This window comes from Eschrichtius robustus, chromosome 10, assembly GCF_028021215.1.
Source record: "Eschrichtius robustus isolate mEscRob2 chromosome 10, mEscRob2.pri, whole genome shotgun sequence".
Taxonomy (NCBI): Eukaryota; Metazoa; Chordata; class Mammalia; order Artiodactyla; family Eschrichtiidae; genus Eschrichtius; species Eschrichtius robustus.
The window spans coordinates 3,385,866-3,413,554 of record NC_090833.1 but is presented as its reverse complement, the minus strand read 5'-3'; the positions used below and the strand labels follow the sequence as shown (position 1 = coordinate 3,413,554).

Here is a 27,689-nt window from a genome sequence, read left to right as displayed (position 1 = left end):
ATATTTTTATTGTTCCTTAGATAACCGGATAGTACAAAGTTTCCCTCTTTTTTACTTAAAAAAGGTACTTTCCGCACAGTTACCCTCAGGAGCATTTCTTTCCCGTTGGAAACCGAAGTTTCTCTAGATGAGCCCTTCTCATCTGTGGTTACACTATTTAGATAATTTAACAAGAAGAGGATATTTCCTTTCATGATTATCAACGTGAACTTGATCATCTCTCTATAAGGGCGAACATTGATGTGTTTTTTTAATTTCTCTTTAGAAACAAAAGCCATCCACTTACTAATCCAAACTACGGAACTGCATTTACAACATTCATGGCATCAACTAAACAGACAATTCACCACCTCGAGGAAACGACAGACGGACATTGCACGATGTATCTACGGGGTACGCGGATTCGAACGGTGTGGCACTGGGCCTGTCCAGGCCACACACGCCGGCCACCGCTCTCGGGGACTAACTCGGGTCCACGGGCTACTTGGAGTCTCAGCACAGTTCATCTAAGACACAACACGTGGTCAAGGATGGCAGCGGTGATGAGATGCGAGTTACACTAGCCTACGCGGCCCCCTCGGCTGCCGAGCAAGGCCCGGGGGAGGGGGGGGCTTCAATGAGACACGACACTCAGGTCCGTCGAGCTGACCATGATCTACGGACAAGTCCATGCGAGCCTAACAGTGGGTTGTTCTCGGTGAGAACTGGCCAACAGTCAGTGCCTTACTTCTTGAGTATATTGACCAGAAAGGGGACCAGGGCGGGGGAACCGGGGAGCCCTGGGCTGCAGTTCCAGCCGTAAATACGGGGGCTTCTTCCCACACCGGCCGCCCTCTGGCTGGAGCTGGAGAAACACGGGGGCAACGCCGCCCCGTGATGCCGGAGTCCACGCTGCTGCTGATTTTTCCAAATTAGCCTTGTTCGTCTCACCAGTGTTAACTTGGCAGCTGTTCCACAGGAATTTCCAGGTGGGTGAGGGCTCGGACCCTCGGCTTCCAGGCCGAGGGGATTACAACTCATCAGACCGGATGACGTGGAAGAGGGTGACGTTGTAGAGGATCTGGTGCCCGTTGTTCCAGGCATACAGGGCGCGGTCCTTGGGGTTGTAATCCAGCATGGAGATGTGCGAGTACTTGTTCTGGAAGGGGATGTCGATGTACTCGTAGGTAGAGGCGTTGGTTTGGTAGGCGTAGTGGACCTTGGTGCCCCCCGAGTAGCCGTTGGTGACGTAGAGGGTCCCGCAGATGATGAAGGCCTCGCCGGCGCTGCGCTTGGGGTAGCTGGTGTTCCAGGTCTGCAGCACCTGCAGGGAGACGGGGTCCAGCTTGCTGATGACGATGTTGCCGGCGTTCTGGTTGGTGGCATAGACAGCCCACAGCCCGTTCTCGTCCACCATGAGGTCGATGTCCGAGTGGCCACCCCAGGCGTAGTGGTACATGTTGTTATAGCCGGCATAGTCCAGGCTGCGCGTCTTGAGAATCGTCTCTGTCTTTAGGTCGAACCTGATGACGATGTGACTCTGGAACTTGTTGAAGTAGATGGAGCCGTTGTAGACCACCTGCCCTGTGCCGGACCAGGGGTGCGGGAGGCGGTGGGACGTGAAATTGTCCGTGGTCATGAAGGCCAGCATCGATCTGTACTCGCGGACAAAGCGGTTGTTGTGGTAGCCGTCCATGTACCAGACCTGCGGACACAGCGGACCTGTCAGTGGTGCTGAAGCGGGGGGACCCCTCCCGGGTAGGCATTCCCTCCTGGCCTTGGGATCTAGTGATTCGGCACCCAGAGAAGGAGCTGGAAGGACCGGGAGAGAATGGACTAAACAGGGCCATGTCATTCCCCCAAACCCAAGGGGTGCCTCTCACGAGGGGCCAGGGCTATCTCCCCACCAGGGGAGGAAGCGTCCAGCCTGCAGAAAGGACACCACGCACGTGGGTGTGGGAACCGACAGCCTGGGACCTGCAGCCGCGCCGCCGTGGGGCGTGGCTGGCACCCACCCTCTGCTGTTCCCGCCAAGTGGGTGGGGCTGCCCCCAGGCTGTGGGTCATCTGGGAAGGCTGGCCCTCCAGCAGCATGGGACACTGCCCTCCGGCAGGACGCTGTGGCAGAGGGCACAGCCGCCTGGGCCCGCAGGAGGACAAGTGCCCACAACACTGGGCAGTCGGCAGGGATGACCATTATCAAGGTCGTCAGGAAGGGCGATGCCCGATACCCCAGGGGGCGCGTGCGTCAGGCCTCTCCTTTCGTCCAGGCCCTCACAGCAGGTCGGACTGAATCACCAGTCCGGCGGGGGGACGTCATTCATTTGGCACTTGGGATGCTCCGAGTGTAATCACTCTGTCACGCCCAGTCCTGGGAAAGTGCCTCTCCCTGAGGAACCCGGGCTTCCAGAAGGCTCTGATTGCTCAAATCAACCAAGATAACAAACCCAGTAGAGGCCCAAGTTTGGGGTCACAAGAAGAAGAGCTTTCCGATCACTGCTTAAATGCCCGTTGACTCGAAAGCTGTCTAGACTTTGCACAAAACGCTTTAGTCATTTTCAACCAACATGAGAGCAAATTAGAAAGCAATGCAGGTAGTCAGAGGAAAATCTGCCGGGCTAATGCCGTTCCCAGTGCACCTGTCTGGCAAGAAGGCAGCTGCTTTATCCGTCAAGGGCTCTGCCGGCTGCAGGAGGGATTAAGGATGTGGGAGTTTTCAGACACGGTATCGCGCATGTGTTAAAAATTTTTTAAAAACCCCAAAAACCTGTAACCTTGCTCCTGAGACATCCATTCAGATGTTTAGAGGCAGATGTGCTTTTTGTTTTTAACAACATTTTTTTTAAAGACTGGGTCTCATTTGAGGCTTTTCCTTATCCTTAGCCTCTGTCAGAGCAGCCCTCAGCGATGAGGGTCATGCATTAGAACGGGGCAAGCGCAGGGCTGGGCGGGAGGTGTCAGAGGTCCGCAGGGTGATGTGCAGACGCCCTGACATCTCACCTCCTCTTGGCTACCTCCCAGACAGGGAGCTCACTGCTTCTCTCAAGACTTCGCTCAAGTGACAGCCCCCCTCTGCCCCCTCTCCTGACCCCCCATCTCAGCTCTGTCTGCCTCCCCCACGAGTGGGTCTTTGATGGTGGGGACCCGGTTGGGTTGATGCATCCCTGGACCCCCCAGGGATCAGCACCTCCTTCCTGTGGGCAGAGCTGGGTGAAGTCAGCATCCAATTTCTAAGGATTTTTAAACTGCCTTTTCCTCCGATAAACTGGCAATTTGGTCACAGGGGGCAACACTTGGAAAAGGCAATTTAGGGTGGGAGAGAAAATCAGCACAGGTGCTAAATGTGTTAACCACCAGCTCTCGGCCTGGAGGGTTTAAGCCACCAGTGAGCCCCTCTGTGCAAAAGAGGAGCATATCACGGGACCCCCAGGGCCTGCGATGAGGGCCCACCTTGGGCAGTGCCTCCCACCCCCACGAGTTCACTCCGGTCTCACCTCAAATGCCTTGCCCTTCCCCGCCTACTCCACGTTCCAAGGCTCAGATGGAATCCCATCCCCTCCAGGATGCCGCCCAGAACCGCTGCATCTGAACCGCTGAGGCCTGGAACCAGGGTCCTCAACCTGGCTCGGTCCCCTGGGAGCTTTCACACCCCAGAACAATGACACAGACCTTGGGGGTAGAGCCGGGCATCGGCTGGTTAAAGCTTCCAGGGGATTCTAATGTTCAGGAGGGTCCCCGAGACCACCTCTTCCAAGTCCCCAATTCGGAGAGGCCCAGGGATGAGGGTCTCGCCCAGGGCCACACGGTCTGTTCACCAGAAAGCAGACTGCATCTCGCACAGGACACACCCACTGCCTGTCTTCGCTGGGCCACTTCCTCCCAGACTCCCGAGGCCGTCCTCTGAAATGCCCAACCGACCCCATAAAGCAGGCTCTGTTCACGGGCACAGACAGAAGGGGACGGCGACCTTCCACTCGCTCATTCCTGGGCTTGACCACCATGCCCGCTTCACCCACCACCGCCCGCCAGGATGGCTCGGGTGGCCCAGGTGGCCATGCGCCTCCTGTTCTCCAAGTGATGGGAACTCGTTCCCTGCCCTCCGGGCGCTGGTGACCTCAGGGCCACGCTCCATGCAGGCTGCAGCTCCCTGTGGCCATCGTCCTGCGGGAAGGACCGTGGGGCACCAGGCTGAGGAGGGGGAGAGCTGAGAACACACCGGGGGACAGAAGCCAGGGCAGCCCAAGGGAACAAGGGGCCCTTGGGGCGGCAGGGCTCAGAGCCCCCGCTGCGGGTGCTTCTGTCAGCAGAAGGAAGGCCCCCCGGGCGAGTGGCGAGAGGAGCCCCCTCGGCAGGTCTGAGGCCAGTGTGCAAGCTCCCCCATCCACGAGGGTCCCTTTGCCAGAAAAGATAAAACAAAGCCACCTCCGGATTCTTTCTTTGTAAATGCCACGCCTTGAGTGGATGTGGCCTACCAGCTCACTGGACTCAAAACGCCCAACACCAGCTCCCCTGTAAGAAAACCTGGGTATTCCCACATCTTGACTGCATTTTGGTTCCACACGGTGGAGTTTACGGAGAACGTGGGGTTTTCCTAATTGTCCCTATTATTTTCATGTGCTTTTTAGTGAAGAGGGCCATCTCGGGGCAGGGCAGGGCAGGGCAGGGCGATGGTGTCGAGTCTGGCCCCATCTTACGTGATGCAGGGATGTACCCGGGAGGGGCGGAGGTGGGGAGGGAAGCTGCCCAAAGGGCCTGGCTTAGTAACGTGACCATGTCCTCTCCTCCCTTTGGCGGGGCAGGCATCTGTCACATGTCCTCCTGGCAGGACCTGACCTCAAGGAGCCAGCGCGGGTGGGAAAGATGCTCTAAAGGGAGCCCTTAGCTGAACAGGTGAGTGGGGAGGTGGGAGGCTTCACTGGGGAGAGAGGGTTGAAAGGGGGGCGAGGTCAGCAGCCCCAAGACCGTCCCCGACCACACAAAACAGTGTGATCGTGCAGTTCGGATAATATGACCTTGAGGAAGACGGATTCCGTGGGAATAAAATACCTGGATGGCTGTGACACTGTTTAGATGACAGGGAAGGACTTTTAAACACTAAACTGAGCTCACTGCTGTTTGGGAAACGAGATGTGTTCTAGTGGTGAGACCACCCCTCTGAACATGAACTTCCTGGGGGCCAGAGGCTGGCTGGTCCCCTTACCAATGTCTGATGTGAGCGGGCCTGGGACTTCTACAGCGGAAGCACGGCTGTAAGAGGGATGGTGGATGCCAGACCTTAGAAGGGTCCACAGTCAGAGGTACGCGCCTCAGCGTCTTGGTCTCCCGGGGGAGGGACACAGCCTGGGGGGACGAGAGCATGGCTTCCGGAGCTCTGGTGCCATCAGAAGCTTCTGGACCGGGTGGAGGACCACCGGAGCCCAGCACAGTGCCTGCACACAGGCGGTGCTTAATGAATGAGCTAACCTGGTTCTAACAGCTCAGCACAAAGGCAGGGGGACCCGAGAGCCCCTTCGAGGGCTCCTGGACAGGGGTCCCAAGGCAATTCCCCACCCTGGCTGTTGGCCACACCCCTCTTTCCTCGCCGTCTGTGGCCTCCTGCACTGAAGCTGACACTGATTTATTTTTTTTGGAGCGAGTTATTGGTCTCCTGCGTGTGATCAAAATTGGACGGAGAATGGAAACGATCCAAACAAAACAGCGCCCTTCCAGATCAATGGCAGGACCTGGGGACGTGTCACTTAGCAGGCTGTGAGTTGGTGGCTGTGCTGATCTCACGGCTTGGGGGAGGACTGCCGACTGCCCAAAGCTTTGGAGCAGGCCCCCAGGGTCTCCTGCCAGCGAGCTGGTCCCCTCCCTCCCTCCCTCCCCACGCAGTCAGCTCCCACAAAGGCCCCCCTTCCGCCTTCCTGCTTGCACTCTGTCCATCACCAGGGCCCCCTTTCCTGGAGGGTGATCAACTCATCAAGCAGAAAAGAGATGTCTAATGTCCAACAGCATCCATCACCACCTCAACGGCTTTGCAAATGAACCCACATCCTCACGGTACGGGGCATTCCAGGAGCCCTGATACGTGATCTCTGAGAAAAGATAATATGACGAGTGCTCACTACAACAAAGGAAATTGACATCAACATGGGGACCCAGAGGCACATCTGCGGTGTCAGATGGGGCGAAATCCTCTAGACCGGGGTTCGTCCTCTGCAGCACCAAGGTCATTGGTTCCAGCTCACGGATCCCAAGAGGCCTGCTGGGTCAGTGGGGTGTGAGTGGTGGGGCAGGCAGAGGGCAGGCAGGAGGTGGGGAGAAGGCAATGGAGAGGAGGGTGATTCGGGAGATTCAACCTGGAACATCGTGGTTAATAAATGGTTAATAAGACCACCGGCCAGCCTTTCCTGAGACCTTGGGCAAGTCACGTGACCCTCCTGGCCCTGCGTTTTCTCATCAACACAGCAGAGACAACTGTGATCTCCGGTGGGAGGGCAGCCGTGGGACCAAACCAGGCCAGGCACAGGTTCGCTCAGCTGAGGGCTGGGCGCACGTGTCGCTGCGTCCTAGAAACCAGTACTTCCTCTTGTATTTCAATATATACATCACGTGCTCAGGGTCTGCATCAACATCTTGTTTTCACGTCTGCGTTACTGTTACTGTCACTGACATCTGCGGCAAGAGCATACTCCTAACCAAACTCGGAACCAAAGTGGTGTTTTCCAGGGGGATGCAGGTGAAACTGAAGAGTAGTCAGGGTAACAATTGGCCAATTAAATGCTTCATTGGTAATTAATTGGCCAATTAAATTCTTAGAAAACTTCCAAGGACCAGCTAGCTGTCACCATTCAGAAAATAAAACACAAACAAGCTTCACCCCCAAGATACCGGACCCGGTCATTTCCCGGGTTTGCAGCCTGTAGCCGGCCCCCTCCGTCCAGAACTCTCTGCCTGCAGACCAGGGGATGAGGTCTGGGAAGAGGCTGCTGGCATGCTGGGGGGGTGGGTAAGGAAGGGGAGAGATGGGAGTTCCTCCCACTGGAGGTTGTGGGATAAAGACAGACGCCCAGATCGCTGGCAAGCCCGTCACGGTCCCCCAGGCGTCTCCCCCAGAAGGAGAAAGTGTGCCGCTTCCTGATCTAAACAGAAGCGATCACACCATCTAAAGGGTGGGAATGGGGTGGGGGAGCAGCAGAGATCAGAAGTCTCAAGATCCCTCCCCACTGAAGAGCCTCCAGACAAGGCTCGGAGGTTCTCAAATGCCTGAGCTCCTTTCTCAATCTGCCCAGAGGAAGAGTTGAGGTTTTTTTTTAAGTGTTTATTTTCTAAACGTCCTGCAGGCAAGGGGCTGGGTAAGAGAGGCCCTGGACTGTTGCGACGGTCCTCTCCGGGTGCCAGCGGTCAGGCTGGTGGACCACCAAGGCACAGGGATGCCCACGGCTCCTTTCCTCCACCGAGAGCCAGAACCCTGGGCATTCGGAACCTCCCTTCGCTGAAACGCTCCCAAAGGACGCTGTGGTGACGGACGGATGTTACCCGGGCCCAGTGGGCCAGGCGCCACCCTCCCAGCCAGCCAGCCCTCTGCTGCCCACGTCCCAAAGGGACTCCAACGACAGAACCCAGCCCCCCACCCCATCCCGATCAAGACAGACGTGCCGCTCGGTCGTCTCTCTCTCCTTTTATGAGGTTTTTACCCGGGGGGGAAAGTCTAGAAAAAAAAGAACATGGCTTTTTTCCTAAATCAAAAAAGAACATGAGTTTCCATCAGCCATGAAAGGAATGGCAGATGAAACACAAATGAGAAGTCATTAAAACAAGAAGGCCTGACCATGCTGTTCCTGAGCGGAGCAGGGGCAGGGCCAGGGCTGTGAGCATGGGAAGGTTTCAGCCCAGAGGCAGCCCCTCCGCTCCCAGGGGCAGAGCCACGCCCGGGGAGGGGTTCGCAGGCGTCCTCCTGCCCCGTCACCGCCACGGTCATCCTCACATCGGACCCGCCCCGGGGTCTGTGACTCTGGCTTAGTACAGGGACCTCGGCAAGGGACCTGGGCCGCTCCCCAAAGTCCCTGGAACCCCACCCCGGGGGCACCAAGTTTCGCTCGTCCACAGCCCCCCCGGCCCCAGACCCAGAGCCAATGAAGGAAGCACTTACCCTGTTATCACCTTCTGGGGCCAGAGGGTCCGTCATCCAGGACCCAAACCTCGAGCCGGAGGTCTTGATGGTCACGGGGTCACTTATGCCCGTCAGCTTGCCGCACGCTGGAAGAGAGGACACAGCGCAGGGGAGTGAGTGCCTGGGCGCAGCCCCAATACCTGCCCCTCCCTCGGCTGCCGCTCAGCTACTCCTGCCCTGCTCTTCCCATGGCACCCCCAGCCCCAAAGGCCAGAGAGGCCACCACGCCCTCCCCCAAGCAGAGAGCAACGGAGGCCAGGGCGGGTGGGGAGAGGGAGGCGCAGCCCCCTGGGCCTCGGGCCGGGGGTGCCAGGGCCGCACCTCCCGATGGGGCGGTCAGCCTCGCCCAGACGCAGTTTTCTCCTCTGGGAAGCGGGGGGCAGCAGCCGCTGGACCTCCTAAGGAGAAAGTGCATCTGCGGTCCAGCGCAAGAGGAAGGGCGCTCCTTCCCCCTGGAGGGCCTGTGAGCTTCCCTGCAGGGTGACGGCTCCCTACTGCCCGGAGGAGGTGCCCAGGGGCCGGAGGGCTGGGATTAGAAGTCACTGACGGAGCAGAGAGCACGGGGGTGACGGCGCCCTCCCGTCGCACAGATGGAGGCGGGAGACGGGCTGGGATGCACTCGGGGCCACACCGCCACTAGGGCATTCCCGACAGCCCAGCGCCCTTCCCACTGCCCCTGATAGCCCCGGGCGGCTACCATGCCCAGCAGAAATCCCCCTCCTGCCACCTGGATGCCAAGCTGTGTGCGCAGCCCTGAAGCCTTCCGGAATCAATAAACTCAGCCAGCCTCAGAAGGGCAAAAGTTTCCTGAGCCTCAGAAGCCGAGTGGCCCCTCGACGTAGGCAGTGGGCCCTGCCCTGCGGGGACGTGTGCCTTCTGGGACGCCCTCCATTTCTTCCAGGCCAGGCCTGCGTGTAACTCCCCAGCTCTGCCTGCTCTGCTAAACTGCCACTGTATTAGCAGATGTAGAGGTCACTCTGCAAAGTTCAGAGGAGACCTGCGCGTTTTCAGAAGATTGCCAGTGACTTAACCCAGGGACCGTGGTTTAGCAGGGAGTCATCCCGCCAAGTGAGGTGGGCCCGGCCTCGGGGAGGGGCCCATGGCCACCTCTGCGCTGTCTGGGGTGCCTCCCACTCTCTCCCCAAACTTAAAGTGGGGCGAGCAAATCCATCAGCATCACTGAACAAGACTGGAGAAGTGGACTCCCCGGACCCCCAGCCCAGCGCCTGGTGCCGCTGTCTCTTTGTGTTGTCAGGAGAGCTTGTATCTGGGCAACGCGGAGGCCTTGGACCGGGATTAAGAGCCAACTGCAAGCAGAAGAAAGGCAGCTTTACACCCAAATTCCCATCAAGTCATGCTGCCCCGCTCCTAAGCCCCAGCGGTGCCGCCCCCCAGGCTGCTGCCTCTGGCCCAGATTCGAAAAAGGAACTCAACTATTTTTACTCGTCCATCCCTTCCCAGTGTATATTTTGCCTGTTCCCCTTTCAGGAGGAATTGCATACTTTCCCACTGAAATACCTGTCCCCTCAAGGCCCGAGGCCATCACTTGCAGGGCAGGTAGGTGAGTCTGCAGACAGGCGAGGGTCCCTGCAGACAGCAAGTCTGCCCGGCCCTGTCCACACCCCCCATCTGCGGGAGGACAGACAGAGGACAAAGGGACTGGACATTACGTCCAGGTTAGCCAACATCTACAGCAACCAAAAGTAAGAAGAAAGTGGGTCCTTGGAAATCTCGCGAGAGCGTGTGTGCCCACCAGAGCCCCAGACCAAGTTCTCATCCCACGAGGGTTTTGAGAATTTGGGGTGGGGTTCCCTGAGGGTTCCGTCTGGAGGAGGGAGGGCAGGGGAGAAGCAGGACACTAGGCTGGTCTCCCCCAGCACCCTCTTTGTTTCTGTGACCCTGGGGGGTTCGGGGCTGCCCCCGGGAGACAGCAGACCCTCCAAGCTGGGTGGGAAATGCTAACAGGGGCCATCGAACACCAGAAACAGCCCTCCTCCCTGCTGCCCAGAGACCAGCAAAGTGCCCCGTGTGAGTGTCCTGTGCAGGGCCTCCCCACCGCTGAGTCAGGGACAGTGTTCCTGTCTGCCGCCCGGAAGGAGAAGTCCCAAGGCACCGTGGCCCCAAGGGCGTCACGGATCGGGGGCCCCGGGGGGGATGCCTGCTGGTGCTCCATCGCGGGCACACTTCCCAGTGGGATGTCCACTCACGCCAACGCCCTGCCCAGCCTTCAGCGGCCACACCCGGCCTGGGACGACCTCCCCCGAAGGAGACAGACGTCCATCCTTTACATCACACTCAGAAGGTGAAGATGGCAGGTGGACGCCCGGCTCAGTTCGGCCGCCTGCCCAGCTCTTCCCGCCTCCCTACCTTCGCTCAGGCCCACCCGCATCAGGAGAGCCAGACCCCCACCCCCGCTCCTGCCCTCCTGTCTTCCGTGGCTGGACCCACACAGATGCCTCTGCAGAGCCCGCTCCCTTCTGGACGGCACCCACCCTGCCTCCCCGACCCAGGCTGGGCCTGCACACCCCCTGGGCATGGACCCGGGCGTCCGGGTCTCACGGCCCCAGGCAGGACGCCCCTGCCCCCCACAAGGCTCAGCCTGGCGGAGCTGTCCAAAGTGAACGAACGAACCAACAAATGACTCACCTCTCAGGAACCGAGAGGTATAATTATCCATCTCCCAGAAAATCCTCGTCAGCCCACGGCTTTGCCACGTAACCCGCCAGAGGGGACGGGGGTGAAGGTGGGCCGCCTCTGCTGAGGGCGGCTTCCTTATCTGCCAGAAGGATACCCACCCCAGAGGCGGTTGTGGGAATTAAAGTAGTTAACCAGTGGGGAGCTTCTAGAAGGATGCCCGTCACGCATAAGTGCCCAGGGAGGCCAGCGGCCATGGATTCACACTGAGACTGTGGCCAAGTCCAGGCCCGGGGCTGCCCTGGATGGTCCCACTGCGTCCGGCCCACACGTGGCTGCAGAGAAGGGGAGACCGTCTGCGGGGGGGGCTGGGGGGTGGGAGGAGGGCGTCTGCACCAGCCCCAGCCCCGACCTGCCCTGGGCTGAGGTCTCCCCCAGTGCACCCTGGCCCGAGGGGCTGAGCCCACGCTCCCCCAGCCTCTCGGAGGGAGCCTTAAAATCATGGATGAGGAGCCGGCAGAGAAGGGCCCAGCTGGCCCGGGAGGCCTGCTCTTCCAGTTCCCGGCTGTGGGCTCAGCTCTCCACTGGGGATGGAGGCAGCCCGCCCTGCTTGAGTCACGGAGTTATTTTTGGTTCTCCATCCAGACTGGCTCTGCCAAGACCTCGGGAACTGACAGGATCTAAAAAAGCCCCGCGGCAGAGCCGCAAGGCAGAGTCTTGGCACGTTCCGTTCACAAAAAAGTGTCCCTCTCTTGTCATGAGAGCTCGGGCTTCGTGGATGGGGAGGGGAGGGAAGCCGAGCAGGTCCATCTCAGAGGAGGCTGGGCTCCAGGCTCAGCACCCTCAGCTGGGAGGGCCCTGAGGGCCCAGGACGGGTCTCAGGAGGGAGGCCGCCTTGCAAAGCTGGGAGCCTGGACAAAGCAGCCTCTGCAGATGCAATCCTCTGGCCCCTGCTATTCCTAGAAGGAGGCCACTTCTGAACAACAGCCCGAATGACCTCTGACAGGAGCCTGAGCAGGCCCAGGGCGACATGCCTGCCAAGGAATCGGGCCAGAGACCCGAGGGTCTCTGGGGGCTGACTGCTCCACAGCAGGCAGACGGGTCCCGGGGCCGCCGGCCTCCAGGCCCATCTGCCTCGGTCCCAGCTTGTGTCCCTAGAGACTGGGAAGAGTTGAGCTGGCAAAGCTGGGAGCTCAGACAGACACATGTCCTTGCAGAAGAGCTAACCTGGGAGGGAGCAGCCCCCGAGGGCCGCCCTGGACGCCCATCTCCCCTCCGCACCTGGGAAGGGACGGGGGCGCTGAGAGACCTCTTGCGATCCCGAGCACTTCCCGGAAGGAACCTGGGGGGGACACCTGCCTGCCTGCTGGGACCACTGAGGTCACTGCTGTGAGTGGCACCTGGACCCGGCTTCCCTCCCACCTCGCCGTCCTAGTCAGTCCCCTGCAGACTGAGACACCCTAAACTTCCCTCTCAATCCCGAGTGCAAATTCGTATGTGCTAACTTATCCACTGTCCTTGGGAGCAGCTCACTCGCCCGGCTCCATCCCGGCCTCTGGGGAGGAGGTAAGGGCCCCTCTCTCTGTCTCCTCGACCTTTCCTACAGAGGCCTTTAGCACCGGAGAACCAGGACGGTCCAGTTGGGGGAAGCCCTAAAGTCAGCTAGTTCCCCTCATTTTACAGACAGGACTGAGGGCTGACACGAACGGGCATGTGACATGCCCGGGACGCGTGCATGAGTACGAGCGACATTCTGCATCGGATCTTGTCTCTGCTTTTGGCTGGTTTAGCTGCTGGGGCATCTGATTCTGCAGGCTCTCCACGGAGTGGCAGTGAAAGCTCGGGGGACGGGGTTGCCGGGCAGCTCTGCCTCTCCCTTGCCTTGCCCGGGAACCAGAGGAACTGCAGGGGAGCCGTGGCGACCCGCCTCCCTTCTGGATGATGCCCGAGAGATGCTGAGCCCAACGCCCAGTTCTAGAAATCAGACTTTCAGATTCACGCTCTGGCTGGGCCATTAGGAAAAACATACAATCCCATCAAGAGAGGGGTTTAAAAATAATGGAAACAGAAAACCAATGGAACCTGCAGTCCTTGTTTTTTTTTTTTCCTGTGTATGGAATTGTCAGCAACATCAATTTGAAGAGAATAGAGACCTAATTAAGAGCACTTTTGGGAAACTGCAGGGAGACCCTCTTCCCCATAATTACACCAGGAAGGTAACCGAGATGCTATTCACCAGAGCAAGGAACCTACAGTCAGACTTCAGACCCAGGAGACAAGAGGCGGAGGTGGCGGGGGGCCGGGGGTGGGTGGGGGAGGCCGAGGAAGGAACTGCCGACCTCTGAGACACTGCATCTTCAGAAGTCCTACCCGCCCAGGACAGCATCAGTGCTGGCTTCCCCTGTTCTATGCTTACCGGCAACCTCCCAGCAAAGAAACAGGCTGCTAAGACGGCACCTATTTGCAAGGCTAAAATAAAGACTAAAATAAGCAGCCACAGGATATTGGTTGGGTCTTTAAGTTACCGAACTTGAATGAAAACCTAGGAAGTGGGAGAAGCAGCAGCAGCTAAATCTACGTATTACCTGTTGTCTGTCTACCTACCTACCTACCTACCTACTTATTACCTGTTGTCTACCTACCTACCTACCTACCTATTATCTGTTGTCTACCTACCTACCTACCTACCTATTATCTGTTGTCTACCTACCTACCTACCTACCTAATTACCTGTTGTCTGTCTACCTACCTACCTACCTACTTATTACCTGTTGTCTACCTACCTACCTATTGTCTGTTGTCTAACTACCTACCTACCTACTGACTTACCTACTTACTTATCGACCTATTATCTGTTGTCTATCCCACTACCTACCTACCTACCTACTTATTATCTGTTGTCTAATTACCTACCTACCTACTGATTTACCTACTTACTTATCGACCTATTATCTGTTGTCTATCCCACTACCTACCTACCTATTTACCTATTATCTGTTGTCTACCTACCTACCTACTTACCTACTTATTATCTGTTGTCTATCTACTACCTACCTACCTACTTATTATCTGTTGTCTACTTACCTACCTACCTACTTATTATCTGTTGTCTACCTACCTACCTACTTACCTACTTATTATCTGTTGTCTACCTACCTACTTACCTACTTACTTATTATCTGTTGTCTACCTACCTACCTACCTACCTACTTATTATCTGTTGTCTATCTACCTACCTACCTACTGACTTACCTACTTACCTATCTACCTGTTATCTGTTGTCTAGCCAACTACCTACCTACTGACTTACCTACCTACCTATTTACCTATTATCTGTTGTCTATCTATCTACCTACCTATCTACGTATTATCTGTCTACCTTCCTACTAACCTACTTATCTATCATCTGTCTAAATACCTACTGACCTACCTACCTATCATTGGTCTAGCTGTCTCTTTACCTAGCATTCATGTCTAGCTATCGTGAACTACCTACCCACCTGCCTACGTGTCCTATCACCACCTACTCTGTGCCGGGCACAGTGTGCAGCCCGTGATGTGAATGGTGTCTGTGGACTCACACAGTGACCCCAGCGCACAGGGACTCCTACGCCTTCATCTTACAGACGAAGAGAAAGCTGGAACGCAGAGTGGTCAGTGCCTTGGTTGAGCCACAGGGCCATCGAGTGGCACTTAACTACTTCAGGACACTGCCTCCCCCAGATGGGGGTTCTCAGTTCAGTGTTCACCCGCATCACCCACCCGAGGGCTGGTGAAAGACGGATCCCTGCCCACCAGCCCGAAGACTCAGCAGGTCCATCTACAGGTCAAGGTCTTTCTGAGCGCAGAAGTGACTGCACTCAGTGGTGGAGAACAGGGCTCCGGGGGCCTCTTTATCCTCTCTCCTTACTCCCAAGTTGGCCATTTCAGCGGCCCAAGGGGAACCATGTGAAAGCCACAAGATCCCAAGCCCTAAAGTGAATTCACCCAGCTTCTAAAAATAGGCTGAGTTCGGACACAAAGGCTGCTCGTCTGGGAAGGGCAGAATCCTCCTGGAAAGACCCTTAGCTTCTCATCAGTTGTAACTTTGCCCTCTGAATTTCCATTTTGCTCCTTCATCCGTTAATTGGAAAATGTGAAGGTTTAATCTTGGTTTCCCACTGGTCTACACGGTCTGTCTACCGGGGAATAAAAATGCTGCTGTGGAGAAATAAGTAACAAAGAAACCCCCAGGGGCCGAGAGCCCTCAGGGGGAGCGTTGGAGGGTCTGGAGAGAGGTGATGGGAGCTTAGGGTAGAGGGAGCTTTACGGGTAGAAACCCAAAGACAGTGCCCACCAGAAGTATTCATGTAGTCCCATAACCACTGATAAGCCTGATAACCAGTAACATTTCAAACATACCCGCTGCCTCCTGAATGCTGAAATGGGAAGAGCTGGTAGAGACCGTCCAGCCCAGACCCCCTCCCCGGGATTGTCCCAGGTCACCCAATCCCGGACACACCAGGACGTGGGTGCCATCAAGCACATCTGAAAAACCGCAGCAGATAATCCTTCACATGATGCAAGTGTACACATCACAAAGGATTTGTCCTAATGCCCCCAACATCGCTCACTGCCCTCTCCCGGACTGGGGAGCTTTACTAGGGCACCTAGAACGGCATTAAAAATAAACTAGATGTGGGAACAAACAAAAAGGTTGGCTGACTCGAGCTCCTTGCCCTTTGAACGTTCTCTCTCTCCTACTTAATAGCAATGGGGATTTTTTTTTTTAAGTATTTGTTCCTTTGGGATGTTTTAAGTTTAAAATAAGGCATTTGTAGTGTGTGTGGGGTGGGGGATGAAAAGGGAATCAAGTGAAAACATCAGATAAAACCTAAAGGAAACTTTTCCATAAAGCAGAATTACCCTCAAAGCTACCCTAAGTTACTCTTAAAAGTAAACCATATGAAAATGAACAACCTCTGTGTTAGAGAACAGTGGGTGGAAGGGCCAGCCAATCTTTCCTAAGAAAACCTGAAAATGGAATTGGGATTTAAAATGTGCTATTTAAAAGTGGACTCCGACGCCAACACGTTAAGATTTGCTAAAGCAGTTAACACGAAAGTTGATAAGGCGAGTGGGTATCAACCACAAATAAGACTCCGAAGGAGCCCAGGGGCCGCCGGCCCCCAGTCCCACCCCTTCCAGGCACCAGGAGGGACTCCCTGGCTTGTTGCGAATGGCAAGTCTTCCACTGTGACGTGATGGATTTTTCTGCATGATTCAGTATCTCAGGGAGCTCCATCAGCCCTCGTTCGCAAGCTGGAGGGAATCTAAGATGTATGTTTCCCGCTCTATGAAAACCTGTGTCTTAAAAAGTCACCCAACACACACATACACACATACACACACACACACACACACACACACACACACACACATTCTTCAGATGGTAGGTAACACCTAACATCATTTTTCCAGATGTGCAGCTCAATGGGGTCTGTGAGCTGGCCTCTGCACAGGATTGGACAAGGCCCTAGGACAGGTGGTGCCTACTTCCCTCAGCTATCTGTCAAGGTAGCCCTACCCAGGAGCCCTAATCCAGCCATTGCTCGCTGACGCCAGGCGGGCGCTGTCCACTTCAGCACCACTCCCTAAACCTGAGTGAGCTGAGCGGGGAGGTGGGAGGTGCAGTGCCCCGCCCCGCAGGGTGCCGGGCCTACCTAGTTTTTGCATGCATGCACGGAGCCTTTCTTCAAGATTGGACACTCTGCTCTGAAGTTCATCGTAGTCATAGGCGCCAATTTCTTCTTGCAGCTCGTTAAGCACTGACGTCAGATTCTGGACTTCCTCTTTAAACTGCAATACCAATTTGGCATCGGCCTTGTACTCTTCCAACACAGGTATCAAAGGCCTAAGTTCATCCATTTTCGCTTTTATCGCCTGCAAGGTTAAAATAAGCTGGGTTCAGTGCGATGCGTGCAAAAACTTGTAACACCCTGCCTTGGCCTGGCTTCTCCCTAGGTGAGGGAAAATGTCCACACTCCCGCTTTATTTATAGATTGATTTATTCTGGTCCACAGGAGTTAGAAGAGCATATTAAACAGTCTTCAGAACACCAACATATTTGGGAAAGGTCTTTATTGTCAGTTTAGAATGCAACATCTGAAGGTTACATGCTTTAAGTCACATACACAAAGTTTCTTTTTTTTTGGTTTTTTTTTTTCCAAAAAATGCATTGACAAGGGTTCAAACTATTCATGAAATGCATCTACAGTTGCATGCAAAAGAGATCCTGGCTGTATTCAAGGTTCCTTAGGGGTATGGTGCTAAGTAACGGGAAATAATAGTAAAAATGCAGGGTGCAAAAAAGCTCTCTGGCCCTCTGTCATGGTTACATGGGAGTGGACTGCTTCTTCAGTCACTGCAGCATTGAAAAAACTCTTTTAAGTTAGCCCTGCAAGCAAAAAAATGAAAACTGTTGAAGAACTAGCTTACTAGCCTGCCTTAAACAGATAGCCATTAACAGACAAATATTTTCACGGTCACTTAAAAAAAAAAAATCACACTTCAAGGCTAGAGTCAGTCCAGACAAACTGCTTTAACAGCTATGTAGATGCCCTCACAGCAATTTCTGCTGAAAGTGTTTAAGGCAATTAAAGTGTGGTCAAAGGCAAGGGCTGCTTTTCTTCCCTCAGAGCCATAGTGCCCCAGATTTGGGAACTGTGACAGAGTGCTTGCAAAGAGGAGCTAGCCCACAGATGCTGAAGACACCCTTAGAGGAATCTGAGTCTACCCCAGAGAAGGGAGTGCTGGCCTTACGAGGAGAGACACAAGCTCTTTGGGGTCGGGCAGGTCAAAATCTCTTTCCGAGATAATTCCTGATGACATGTCTGAAGCAAGGACACGTCCACCTGCACCCACCAAGAGCGATTGGCTCATTTCTCCTCAACAGGATCAACCTGCTATTATTTTATTTATAATATAGATTTATAACTTCATTAGCTTGCCATTTCATCTATATAATGTATTGCTTTTACAAGCGAACTGGTTCTTGCTTCATGCGAGGAGCATACATCAGAGGAAAACATTACCATAGAAAGGGCAGGAAGACCTAGGAGTATCAGCAGTTTCCAGTCCAGTGGGGCTGTGTAATTTGACCCATTCATTTAGATCTGGGCTAGGTTTCTAATTAACATGCATGTATACCTTAATTAAGGGGCATATAATTTGTCAATTTAATCATTTTGAAGCTGAGTAAACTCTAGGTGTATATATACATATTTGTACATATGTATATATAATTTTAGGTCAAACCAACTCCAGCTTTAATGTCCAGAGTTACATGGAGAAAAGGAACACTTACTGGGAAGTGAGAAAGATGTTGGCGTCTCTCTTCCTTCCCTGCAAATCTACAGTGAGCCTTGTCACAGCTAAATTAGGTCAGATGTGAAGAACTGCCCTGAGTGATCCCTGCTCAGAAATGGCTCTAATCAATTAAGCTAATCCTTGGCTAATGTGATTCACCTGCAGCAGCTGTTGAGTCAGGAAGGACCAATCACGTGCCTTCCTAGCTAATCTGCAACTTGGCTGGAGAAGCTGGGACCTGGGGCCCTGGCCTCAGAAGCTAATAGGTGTGAAAACCGCACCTCAACTCTGCCCCTTTCAAGGTGAGTTTCGTCAAACCAGGGTGAGGGCAGGTGGCCTCTCTGTTTCTAAGGAGTGCTGCCCTTTGCAAGAAAGAGAGCTTCCTTGCTGGGCTCCTCCCTGGCTCAAATTGCTATTCTGGAGGGAGAGTGGGAGCATGAAGGGGAACCATGCAGTCTCGGAGAGGGAGGAGGGAGGAGAAGGAGGAGGAGAAGGAGGAGGGAGGAGAAGGAGAGGAGGAGGGGGAGGGGGAGGAGAGGAGGAGGGGGACAGGGAGGAGGGGGAGAGGAAGGAGAGGAGGAGGGAGAGGGGGAGGAGAGGAGGAGGGGGAGGGGAGGAGAGGGGGAGGGGAGGAGAGGGGGAGGGGAGGAGAGGGGGAGGGGGAGGGGAGGACAGGCGGAGGGGGAGGAGGAGGGGGAGGAGGAGGGGGAGGGGAGGGGGAGGGGAGGGGAAGGGGGAGAGGAGGAGGAGGACAGGGAGGATGGGGAGAGGAAGGAGAGGAGGAGGGGAGGGGAGGGGAGGAGAGGAGGAGGGGGTGGGGGAGGGGAGGGGGAGGGGAGGAGAGGAGGAGGGGGAGGGGAGGAGAGGGGGAGGGGGAGGACAGGTGGAGGGGGAGGGGAGGAGAGAAGGAGGGGGAGGGGGAGGGGGAGGAGGAGGGGGAGGGGAGGGGAGGGGGAGGGGAGGGGGGAGGGGAGGGGAGGAGAGAAGGAGGACAGGGAGGACGGGGAGAGGAAGGAGAGGAGGAGGGGGAGGAGGAGGAGGAGGGAGGAGAGGAGGAGGACAGGGAGGAGGGGGAGAGGAGGAGGGGGAGGGGGAGGAGAGGGGGAGGAGGAGGAGAGGGGGAGGAGGAGGAGAGGGGGAGGATGAGGAGCAGCACACATACCTTGAACTGCCTGGCCAGGTGTTGCTTATGACTCTCCTCCACCTGTTTGAACTTGGACTCCAGTCCTTTCATCTGGTTCTCCATCTTCTCCACGTACTGCAAGTCCCTCTGAGTCCGCCTGTCCAGGACCTCTATGGATTGAGACATGTTTTGTACCTGTCAAAAAGGCAACAGATTCAAGGACGGAGCTGCGGCAGGTGCCCGAAGACCTCATCTGCCTCCTAACGAACGACAGTGACCTTTTCCACGTGGCCAGCCCACTGGGAGCCAGAAGCGGCTTGTGCGTGACTTACTAGTTAATCACCAGTAGCAGGGATTGTTATGACCAAGAAACCCCCAAACAGAGCAAATTGGTTCGGTCAACATTTCTTCTGCCATCTTCCAGGACGTGTTCTTACAACCAGGGGTGCAGGGACTTCTGGTTCCCTGTTGGTCATAGCTCCAGGCATATGGCTTTGGGTGATTTTTTTCTTCTTTTTTTTGGGGGGGGGGTTGGGCAGGTGATTGTTTCTAGTCTCTTTATTCTGCAGGATGAAATCAGTCAGGCAGGCATAAACACCAACAAAGATGAACAGCATAGCTGGGCTTCCCCCACCTCCAGGCACAGATCTCTTTCCCCCTAAATCTCACTGGGTGTCTCGCTGAGAGGGCTGATTGCATAAGCGCAGTGCTCGGGAAGCAGGGGACTGGGCTCCCGGATTCTGCATCTTGCACGTCATCCGTCACATCCCACAGTATCATAGGTAGATGACTGTTCTGCAAACATGTACATTCAGGACAGAGATTCAGGAATCAATCACCCAGCAAATGAAGAATCTCTGTTCCACATCTTTACAGGCAGATCTGAATTGAGTCTAGCCTCAAGATGAAACTTTAATATGCAACAGGGTTCCAGAGAGCTTCAAAGAAAAACAGTTTTAGTGCAGCCACCTGCCAGTGCATTTTATTTTCAGGAAACTGGCTTGCGCTTCTGTGCCAATGCATTTGGGGTGGCAGGGAGGTGGAAAGAGGCTCAGGGTGGCTGAAGTGCTATTTGGGTCATTTTCTCAGAATCGAATCCAATTACCAGTGGGAAGATACCTCCATAACTGCAAATCTTCATTTCTGGTTTTTCTGCTGAATTTGCAAATACCCTCCCTTTTTGGAACTAAATCATTTGGGTATGAGGCTTAGCTTTGCCTGGTCAGTAAAAGAAGAGATGATAGTGTGGTTTGCACTTCTTAAGGTATGTCCTTCACCCCCCACAAATAAAATAAATGAGAAAGAGCAACCAAATGGGGGAAAAACTGATACCCCTCAACTCAGTGCTTAAAAATGCCTGGGATTCTATGGCTTGTTATCTGAAAGTAATGCACACATATTCAATTTAAAAATTCAAGTTTGTAAAATACAGTTATGTGGGTGACTCTGACTCGCTCTGATCCTTTCTGTTTCGATGTTTTAGGGGAAACTGAAATATATTTGCTTTGTTACCTTAGGTCTTCCTGTCCCCCTCAACAGTTTGTTCTGTCACTTTGAATAACTGAGGACTTCTTTTGCGAAAAGCTGTACTTCCCTTTATCCTTCCAGGCCCAGCCCAAATGCCACCTCCTCCAGGGAGGCTTCCCTGATGAGCCAAGCCTTTATCCTTCCAGGCCCAGCCCAAATGCCACCTCCTCCAGGGAGGCTTCCCTGATGAGCCAAGCCAGAAGTGGCCGCACACCACTTGGAAACACCATCACCTTGTTGGCACCATGCCTGCATGGCAGTCACCCACACCCCTGTCTCAACTGCCTTGCTGGACAACGGGGGGAGGTGGACGGGCCTCGTTCACACCTGTGACCCAGCACCTAATGCACAGCCGTAGGGCGGGAGGAAGGAACAAAAATGACAGCTCCAGTCAAGACCCCTCCTCCTCCTCCTAGGGGGATTCTTGATGCGACAGCAAAACCCACAAGGTTGCCGGCTTAAACCTGCTGAGCAGAAGCCGCGGGACCCTCGCTGGCTTCAGCCTGGTTCTTCTGCTGGGGCCACACACAGCCCTCTGGGCTGTTCATCTGCCAGAGAAGGATGCTTTTAACAAATTTAAAAGTTTTTAAATTAAATTTTAAATTTAGAAAACATATTTCAAAGATGCTAAGTCACTCAGTCGCTTTAATACACCCCTCCTATAGTCCTTCCCAGGCTGGATAAGCACCTTCCTCTCCGGCTGATCAGAAAGCAGATAATCAAGCCCCAGGCAGCCATCACACTCCTGCATCCTCTCTGATCTCCTGGTCTAGAGGCCCCGCCTCTGAGCGTGTCCATTCTCTTACCTGTAGGATGTGTCCCTGAGAAGCCAACTGAGGAGTTCAAGGTCACACAGCTACCAAAGGCACAGTCCCCACCCCCCCACCCCGCCCAAGGTGGCTGCAGGTGCTGAGGGGGGAGGGGCGGCAGCAACCTGCGCACGCAGCAAACACAGCTGGCCTGGAGGCGACCACTGATCGCTAATACTTATGGGACGTTTTCTACGTTCCAGGCGCTGTGCTGAGGCCACATGGATCTCATTTGATCCTTACAAAACTCTGGGAGGTGGGCGCTATTTCAAGTATCATTGTACACAGAAGGAGACCAAAGGCTCAGAGAAGTTAAGTGCCTTGGCTACTGTCACACAGCAGACACCCACCATGCAAGGCCCGGACTGACTCCAGAGCCCACACTTTGAAACTCTGGGCCATGAGCTTCTTCAAAGAGAACAGAGCCTGAGGCCCCTGCCCGCCTTTTGCCGTGGGTCCTTGGCCCTAAGGCGGGGTGAGGGGGCTGGTTTTCACGAGACACTGGTGCTAGGCTCCGCTCAAGACTGCAGGCCAGTTCAAAGCAGCACCTCTGGGCTCGGGACCGAAGGCTCCACCTTTGGAAGCTCCTCAGGTGGGTTTTAACAGGACGCCAGGCTGGAGAAACAGGCACAGCTGGGACCACAGGCCCACGGACAGAACAGATGCTCAGACGGCGCCCACCGAGAAGGAACGAGGAGGAGGAGGCTGGGGAAGGAGTGAGGGACGCACGGCCCTGCCCTTCTCGTGCAGCAGGCAGGCCCTCTGTACAACAGACGGCTTCTGCCCTGAGAACACAGTGCCACGAGGGTGTAAAGGCGGGCTTTAAATTTTTAAGCAGTAACGCTGTGGCGTACGCAGGCAGGAAGGAAGCCTCCAAGGCCTGTGTTCCCAGGGGCTCGCAGAGCTTTCTGGAACTGAACATGGCCTCCCAAGGGCTTGAGTGGCCACCCCCCAGCCGCCCGAGGCCCCTCCGAGCTCCACCTCCCTCCTCTACAATAATGAATAATTAAAGGCCCAATTAGGCTTCGGTCTAGTCTGGTGTCAATGAATGTTTGTGGAACCTGTTACATGCATTTTTCTTTAATTCTTTTAAAGTGATTTACTGGGGTGGCCAAAGATGGCAGCACAAAAATGCACAGGTCCTCAGGGGAGCCAGGCGGCAGCTCCTCCAAGCCCTCCTTCTGCCCAGGCCCCTTCCACACAGCAGGGCCGCGACAGCCTCAGGGACCCCCCACCCTCCACACTGACTTCAAGAAAGGGACCTGCTTTGCCAGAACCTGTGTGAGGGTCTGTGCATGAGGCGGGCTTGAACCGAGCTAGGCGGACTCCGCCGGCTGCCGGGCCTCCCCCTGGGGTGGAGGCTTTCCTCCCGGCACAGGGCCCCCCAGCGCTCCTCAGCTGATGGAGAAGTCACGGCTTTACTGAGGGTGTGTGTGTGTGTGACGTGTGTACGTGTGAGGTGTGTGGTGACTGTGCATCTGTATATGTGTGTGTGGTCTCTGTGTGTATCTGTGTGTCCAGTTACATGTGGTGTATGTACATGTGTTGTGTGTGGTGTGTGTTCGTGTGAGGTGTGTGGTGACTGTGCATCTGTATATGTGTGTGTGGTCTCTGTGTGTATCTGTGTCCAGTTACATGTGGTGTATGTACATGTGTTGTGTGATGTGTGTGTAAGCGTGAGGTGTGTGTGGTGACTGTGCATCTGTATATGTGTGTGTGGTCTCTGTGTGTATCTGTGTGTTCAGTTACATGTGGTGTATGTACATGTGTTGTGTGTGGTGTGTGTAAGCGTGAGGTGTGTGGTGACTGTGCATCTGTATATGTGTGTGTGGTCTCTGTGTGTCCAGTTACATGTGGTGTATGTACATGTGTTGTGTGATGTGTGTGTAAGCGTGAGGTGTGTGTGGTGACTGTGCATCTGTATATGTGTGTGTGGTCTCTGTGTGTATCTGTGTGTCCAGTGACATGTGGTGTATGTACATGTGTTGTGTGTGGTGTGTGTTCGTGTGAGGTGTGTGGTGACTGTGCATCTGTATATGTGTGTGTGGTCTCTGTGTGTATCTGTGTGTCCAGTGACATGTGGTGTATGTACATGTGTTGTGTGTGGTGTGTGTAAGCGTGAGGTGTGTGGTGACTGTGCATATGTATATGTGTGTGTATCTGTGTGTTCAGTTCCACGTGCTGTGTGTGATGTGTGTGTGTGTCTGTGTGCGTGTGCGTACGTGAGCACGTGTGTGTGGTGTGGGAGGTGTGACCCCTCTCCCGCAGGGTGTGAAGGGGCCTGATGTAAAACGCACCCTCTCCCTGGGGAGGGTGGTGAGTGGAGCCGTAGGGCCGCCGTTTCTCCTTCTCCCCTCAGCAACTCCCAGGACAACCGGCGCTCAGGTTACCTGAGACCCCAGGGCGCCCGGGCGGAATGTTCCAGGAAGCGGGTTGCCAAGATCCATGGGGAGCGCCAGCCTCCGTGGGGGGCAGAGGTCACCGGGCCAGGTGGGAGGCCGGCCCCGGGTTTGAGAGCCAACCCGGCTCCCCTGCTCACTGGCTGTTTGCCTTGGGAGAGTCAGCCCACCTGCCTGGACCCAGATTTCCACTTCTTAAAACGGGGTGAAAATCTCACCACCTTCACCTGGCTCTTGTGACGATCAAGTGAAATAACAGATTCAAACCGCAAGTGCTGTGCCCAGGTGGGTTACAAAGGTGACGATTTAATCTGCTTTTGCACCGGGAAGGCAGCCACGGGCGTGAACGCCTGGTCTGGCTGTCGCTGGGTCCAACCACTCAGAAGCGGGACAAAGATCCCACCCAGCGGCCCTGCTTCCGGGCTCCAAGGGAGCTCTCCCAGGTTCTGCTCGGCGACAGCTCTGAGCCCTCTGGACCACAGGCTGTGGGCGTGACCCGGAGATGGCGGTGTGGGAGAGGAGCCCCAAATGCTCCCTCGCTAAAGCCCACGTGGCTCCCAGTGGAGCTTTTCGCCTCCTCCTGGGCAGCCCTGGGGGAGTCTCCATTCCTCCCTCCCTCCCTCCCTCCCTCCCTCCATCCATTTCATTCATTCACCAATATTCCCAGTGGGCCATGCCAGGGAAGAGTGAGGCCTTGGAGCTCGGACGGACCTTGCTGCCAGCGTGGGCACACAAATGCACACACACGTGCACACACCCTGCATAGACTCACCTTCTCCAGTAGCTGCCTCAGCTGTTTCGTGCGGGCATCCCGTGAACACATGGTCTGCTGGGGGGCAACCACAGTGCAGATACACCTGCCCTCACTGTCCTGGGCAGAGCTGTACACCTGCCAGCTCTCCTCAGGGTTGGTGGGCAGCACCTGTAGGGGAGCAGGTGGGGCGAGGGAGAGGGAGGAAGAGAAAGTGAGACCAGAAAGCAGCGCACCGGGGATGACCGTCCACGTCCAGCCCCCGGGAAAGGGCAGAAAGAAGTGGTCCAAAGACATGTGCCGACCGTGGGGAGGTACAAACAGGGAGGAACACAGACAGTCTCCCATCAGGATCCCCAGGGCTGGAAGGGAGTCAAACAGGCACGACTCTTTAAAAAATTGTTTTAATTCAAGGGATTTTTAAATTTAGGGGATGTTTGGAGTTTTGGCATCTGACCCAACTGATAGGTTAGGTGGAAGGGAGGGGTGACCGGAGACGGCATGCTGGTTGAGGAACAAGGCAGGAAAGCAAGTGGCTGGCTGACTCACAACGGCACATAACTGAGAAATAAGATCTCCTCCCGTAAGGTGAGCAGGGAAGGCTGGTGCAGCCTCTCTGCTGCTCCCTGGTACTGGAGAAGCAGCCCCAGTGGTACTAGCCGGGATCCAGCAGCCTCTTAGCCCAGAGCTGAGATGACCCCGAGCCCCAGCAGTGTTCCCGCTGGCAGTCTGGTGGAGGCTGCCCGCGAAGATGCTGGGCTTCAACTCCGCACAGGCTGCCACCCACTAGCCATTGGGCAGATGTCACCAAGTTGCTGGTGACATGTTGGGCAGGGGTCACACCCAACCTCACTCCTGAGGTGTGCCCAAGGACCCTCACGAAACCAGAGCTGCACATGGCCGCTGACATGGTGACATGGCGACATGGCTGGTGTCACCTTACAACACAGCTCAGGTGGTCCTGCCCATGTCCATGGGGCAGACAGACACCACTGTCCGAAAACACCCCGAGTACAGACCCTGCAGCCTGCCCGGTGGCCTCAGGGGGTCACCTCCCTGCTATTTTTAGCGTTGGTATGGGGAGAAGTTGGGTGGAGGGAATCCACAGTAGATACATTTCATTTCATTCATTTCCAACCCCAGGAGCTCAGGACCCAGAGGCAGGAACAAAGTCATCAGGAAGAAAATGCTGCATGCAATTCTCGGAAGAGCAGGTGAGGTGAACGGATGACGGTCTTAGAAGGGGTCACCAGGAGACCTCCTCCCCCAGCACTGCGCCCTTGACAGCCCAAAGGGAGCGGGAGAGGGAGCCGCGTGTCCTTCACCTCTCCTTTTGGCTTAGAGGAGGCGAGCCTGAGGCGCGCCCCTTCCTCCGCCGGCCCCGCCGCGGCCGTTCCCCGGTGGTTCCGGCTCAGCCCCGGCTCCCGCCACCACCTAAGTCAGTCCAGTCCAGAGGCGGCCCTGGCCGCTCACCCCCTCCCCCAAGGCATCGAGAAGCTTTTGGGTAGGCAGGGTGGGAGGAGGGCGCGGAAGGCGAGGGGCGAGCCCCGCAGCTGCGGCTCCCCGGGCCCCGCCCGGCCCCTCTGCACCCTCCGCCGGCGGGGACCTTGTGGATCTCCGCATGGGGTTGGGGAGAGAAAGACGCCTTGGGACTTTGAGGGCAAGAGCTCCGGGGCCCGCCCGCCCGGGCCCTCTCGGGCCGGTCCAGTCCGGCTTTTGCAAAGTGGGGCGGGCTCAGTTCCGAGCCCCGGCTGGACCCAGCCAGACTGGGGTCCACCGCGTCTCCACCCCTTACTTGCTGAGTGACCTTGGACAAGTCCCCAAGACCCCTGCTTCAGTTTCCTAACCTTATCAACAAGGGACTTATTAGTTGAATGAGGACTCCAAGCCTCTGAGTCCCTGGGCAGGCTCCCCGGCCCCGCGAGGGGACCGGGCAGAGGCAGGAAGCGCCACACAGAGGGGACCGCGGTCGGAGGAGTGGCCGAGGCTGGGGTGTGGGGAGCAGGGCCGCCACCGCAGCGCGCAGGAGCCGCCTCGGCCCCCGCGCGTGCCCTTGCCCCTGCGCCCTGCTCCCCCGCGCGGCGCCCTCCCGCCCGGGGCCGGGGACCGGGAGGGAGCGGGGGAGGAGGCCCCGCCAGGGCGGGCGGCGGGCGCACTTACGCCGGTGCTGCGGTCGAGCGTCCCGCCGCTGGCCGCCGAGAGCTTGGTGGTGTTGAGGCCCACCAGCGAGGGCAGCGTCTGGGACATCCAGTTGGTGATCATGGCCATGGTGCTGAGCACAACCCCGATCTTGAGCAGCGGCACCGACATCGCGCCTGGAATGCCTCCTGCGCCCGCGCCGCGCCGGCGCCGGCTCCGCGCCCCGGGCAGCCTTCAGGCGGCGGGCACCGCGGCGGGCAGGGGCGCCTGGCCGTGTCCCCGCGCCCCCTCGGCCCGCCGCCGCCCGCCCGCCGCCGCCGCCGCCGCCGCCCCGCGAGCCCCGGCCATGGCCGCGCCGCCCCGGGCGCCCGGGAGAGTGGCCGCCCCGCCGCTGCCCACTGTCCTCTGCCACCCGCCCGCCGCCGGGAAGAGCCGCCGGCTCGGGCTCTGAGCGCCGCGCGGACTGCGCGCGGGGGCCGCGGCCGGGAGGCGGGGACACGTCCGGGCGGCGGCCGACGCAATCTGCCCAGGAAAGGGGTGGATTTTTCCTCTCCACTCCGGCTCCCCGCCGCCCCCTGGCTGCTGGCAGCGAGGCCTGCAGAGCCCCGTCACCAAGGAGTAGGGAGGGGGTGGCCCCGGAGGAAAGACAGACAGACCACCCCCTTCCAAGTCTTCAAAATCCGCCCGCGCAGACGGCGGCATCCCTAGCGCATGGGCTGGCCGCTGCCCTTCCACCCTCAAGGCCGCCGGCCAGCGAGGCCTGGGCATCCCTCTGAGACCCACCCCAACCATGCCCAAGGCCTCCGCCCCGCTGCAGGGGACCTGCT

General features: G+C 56.5%; 1 protein-coding gene across 1 annotated transcript; it reads right to left on the bottom strand.

Annotated features, from left to right (window-relative positions):
* On the bottom strand, nt 1-27,067 carry OLFM1 (olfactomedin 1). Its single transcript, XM_068553317.1, has 6 exons — nt 26,884-27,067; nt 24,745-24,894; nt 19,277-19,432; nt 16,470-16,689; nt 8,113-8,219; nt 1-1,684 (listed from the first exon to the last, which is right to left on the bottom strand). Exons 1-6 carry the CDS (start codon nt 27,031-27,033, stop codon nt 1,010-1,012), a joined length of 1,458 nt encoding a protein of 485 aa, XP_068409418.1. The 5' UTR covers nt 27,034-27,067; the 3' UTR covers nt 1-1,009.
* Between the last annotated feature and the right edge of the window lie 622 nt (nt 27,068-27,689).

Excerpts from the sequence above, each read along its gene's own strand:
- OLFM1 (XM_068553317.1), bottom strand. The coding sequence starts at position 27,033 with ATGTCGGTGCCGCTGCTCAAGATCGGGGTTGTGCTCAGCACCATGGCC. Across the intron at positions 24,895-26,883 it reads CGCTCGACCGCAGCACCGGC|GTGCTGCCCACCAACCCTGA; the intron begins GTAAGTGCGCCC and ends GCTCCCCTACAG. Across the intron at positions 19,433-24,744 it reads TGAGGCAGCTACTGGAGAAG|GTACAAAACATGTCTCAATC; the intron begins GTGAGTCTATGC and ends CCTTTTTGACAG.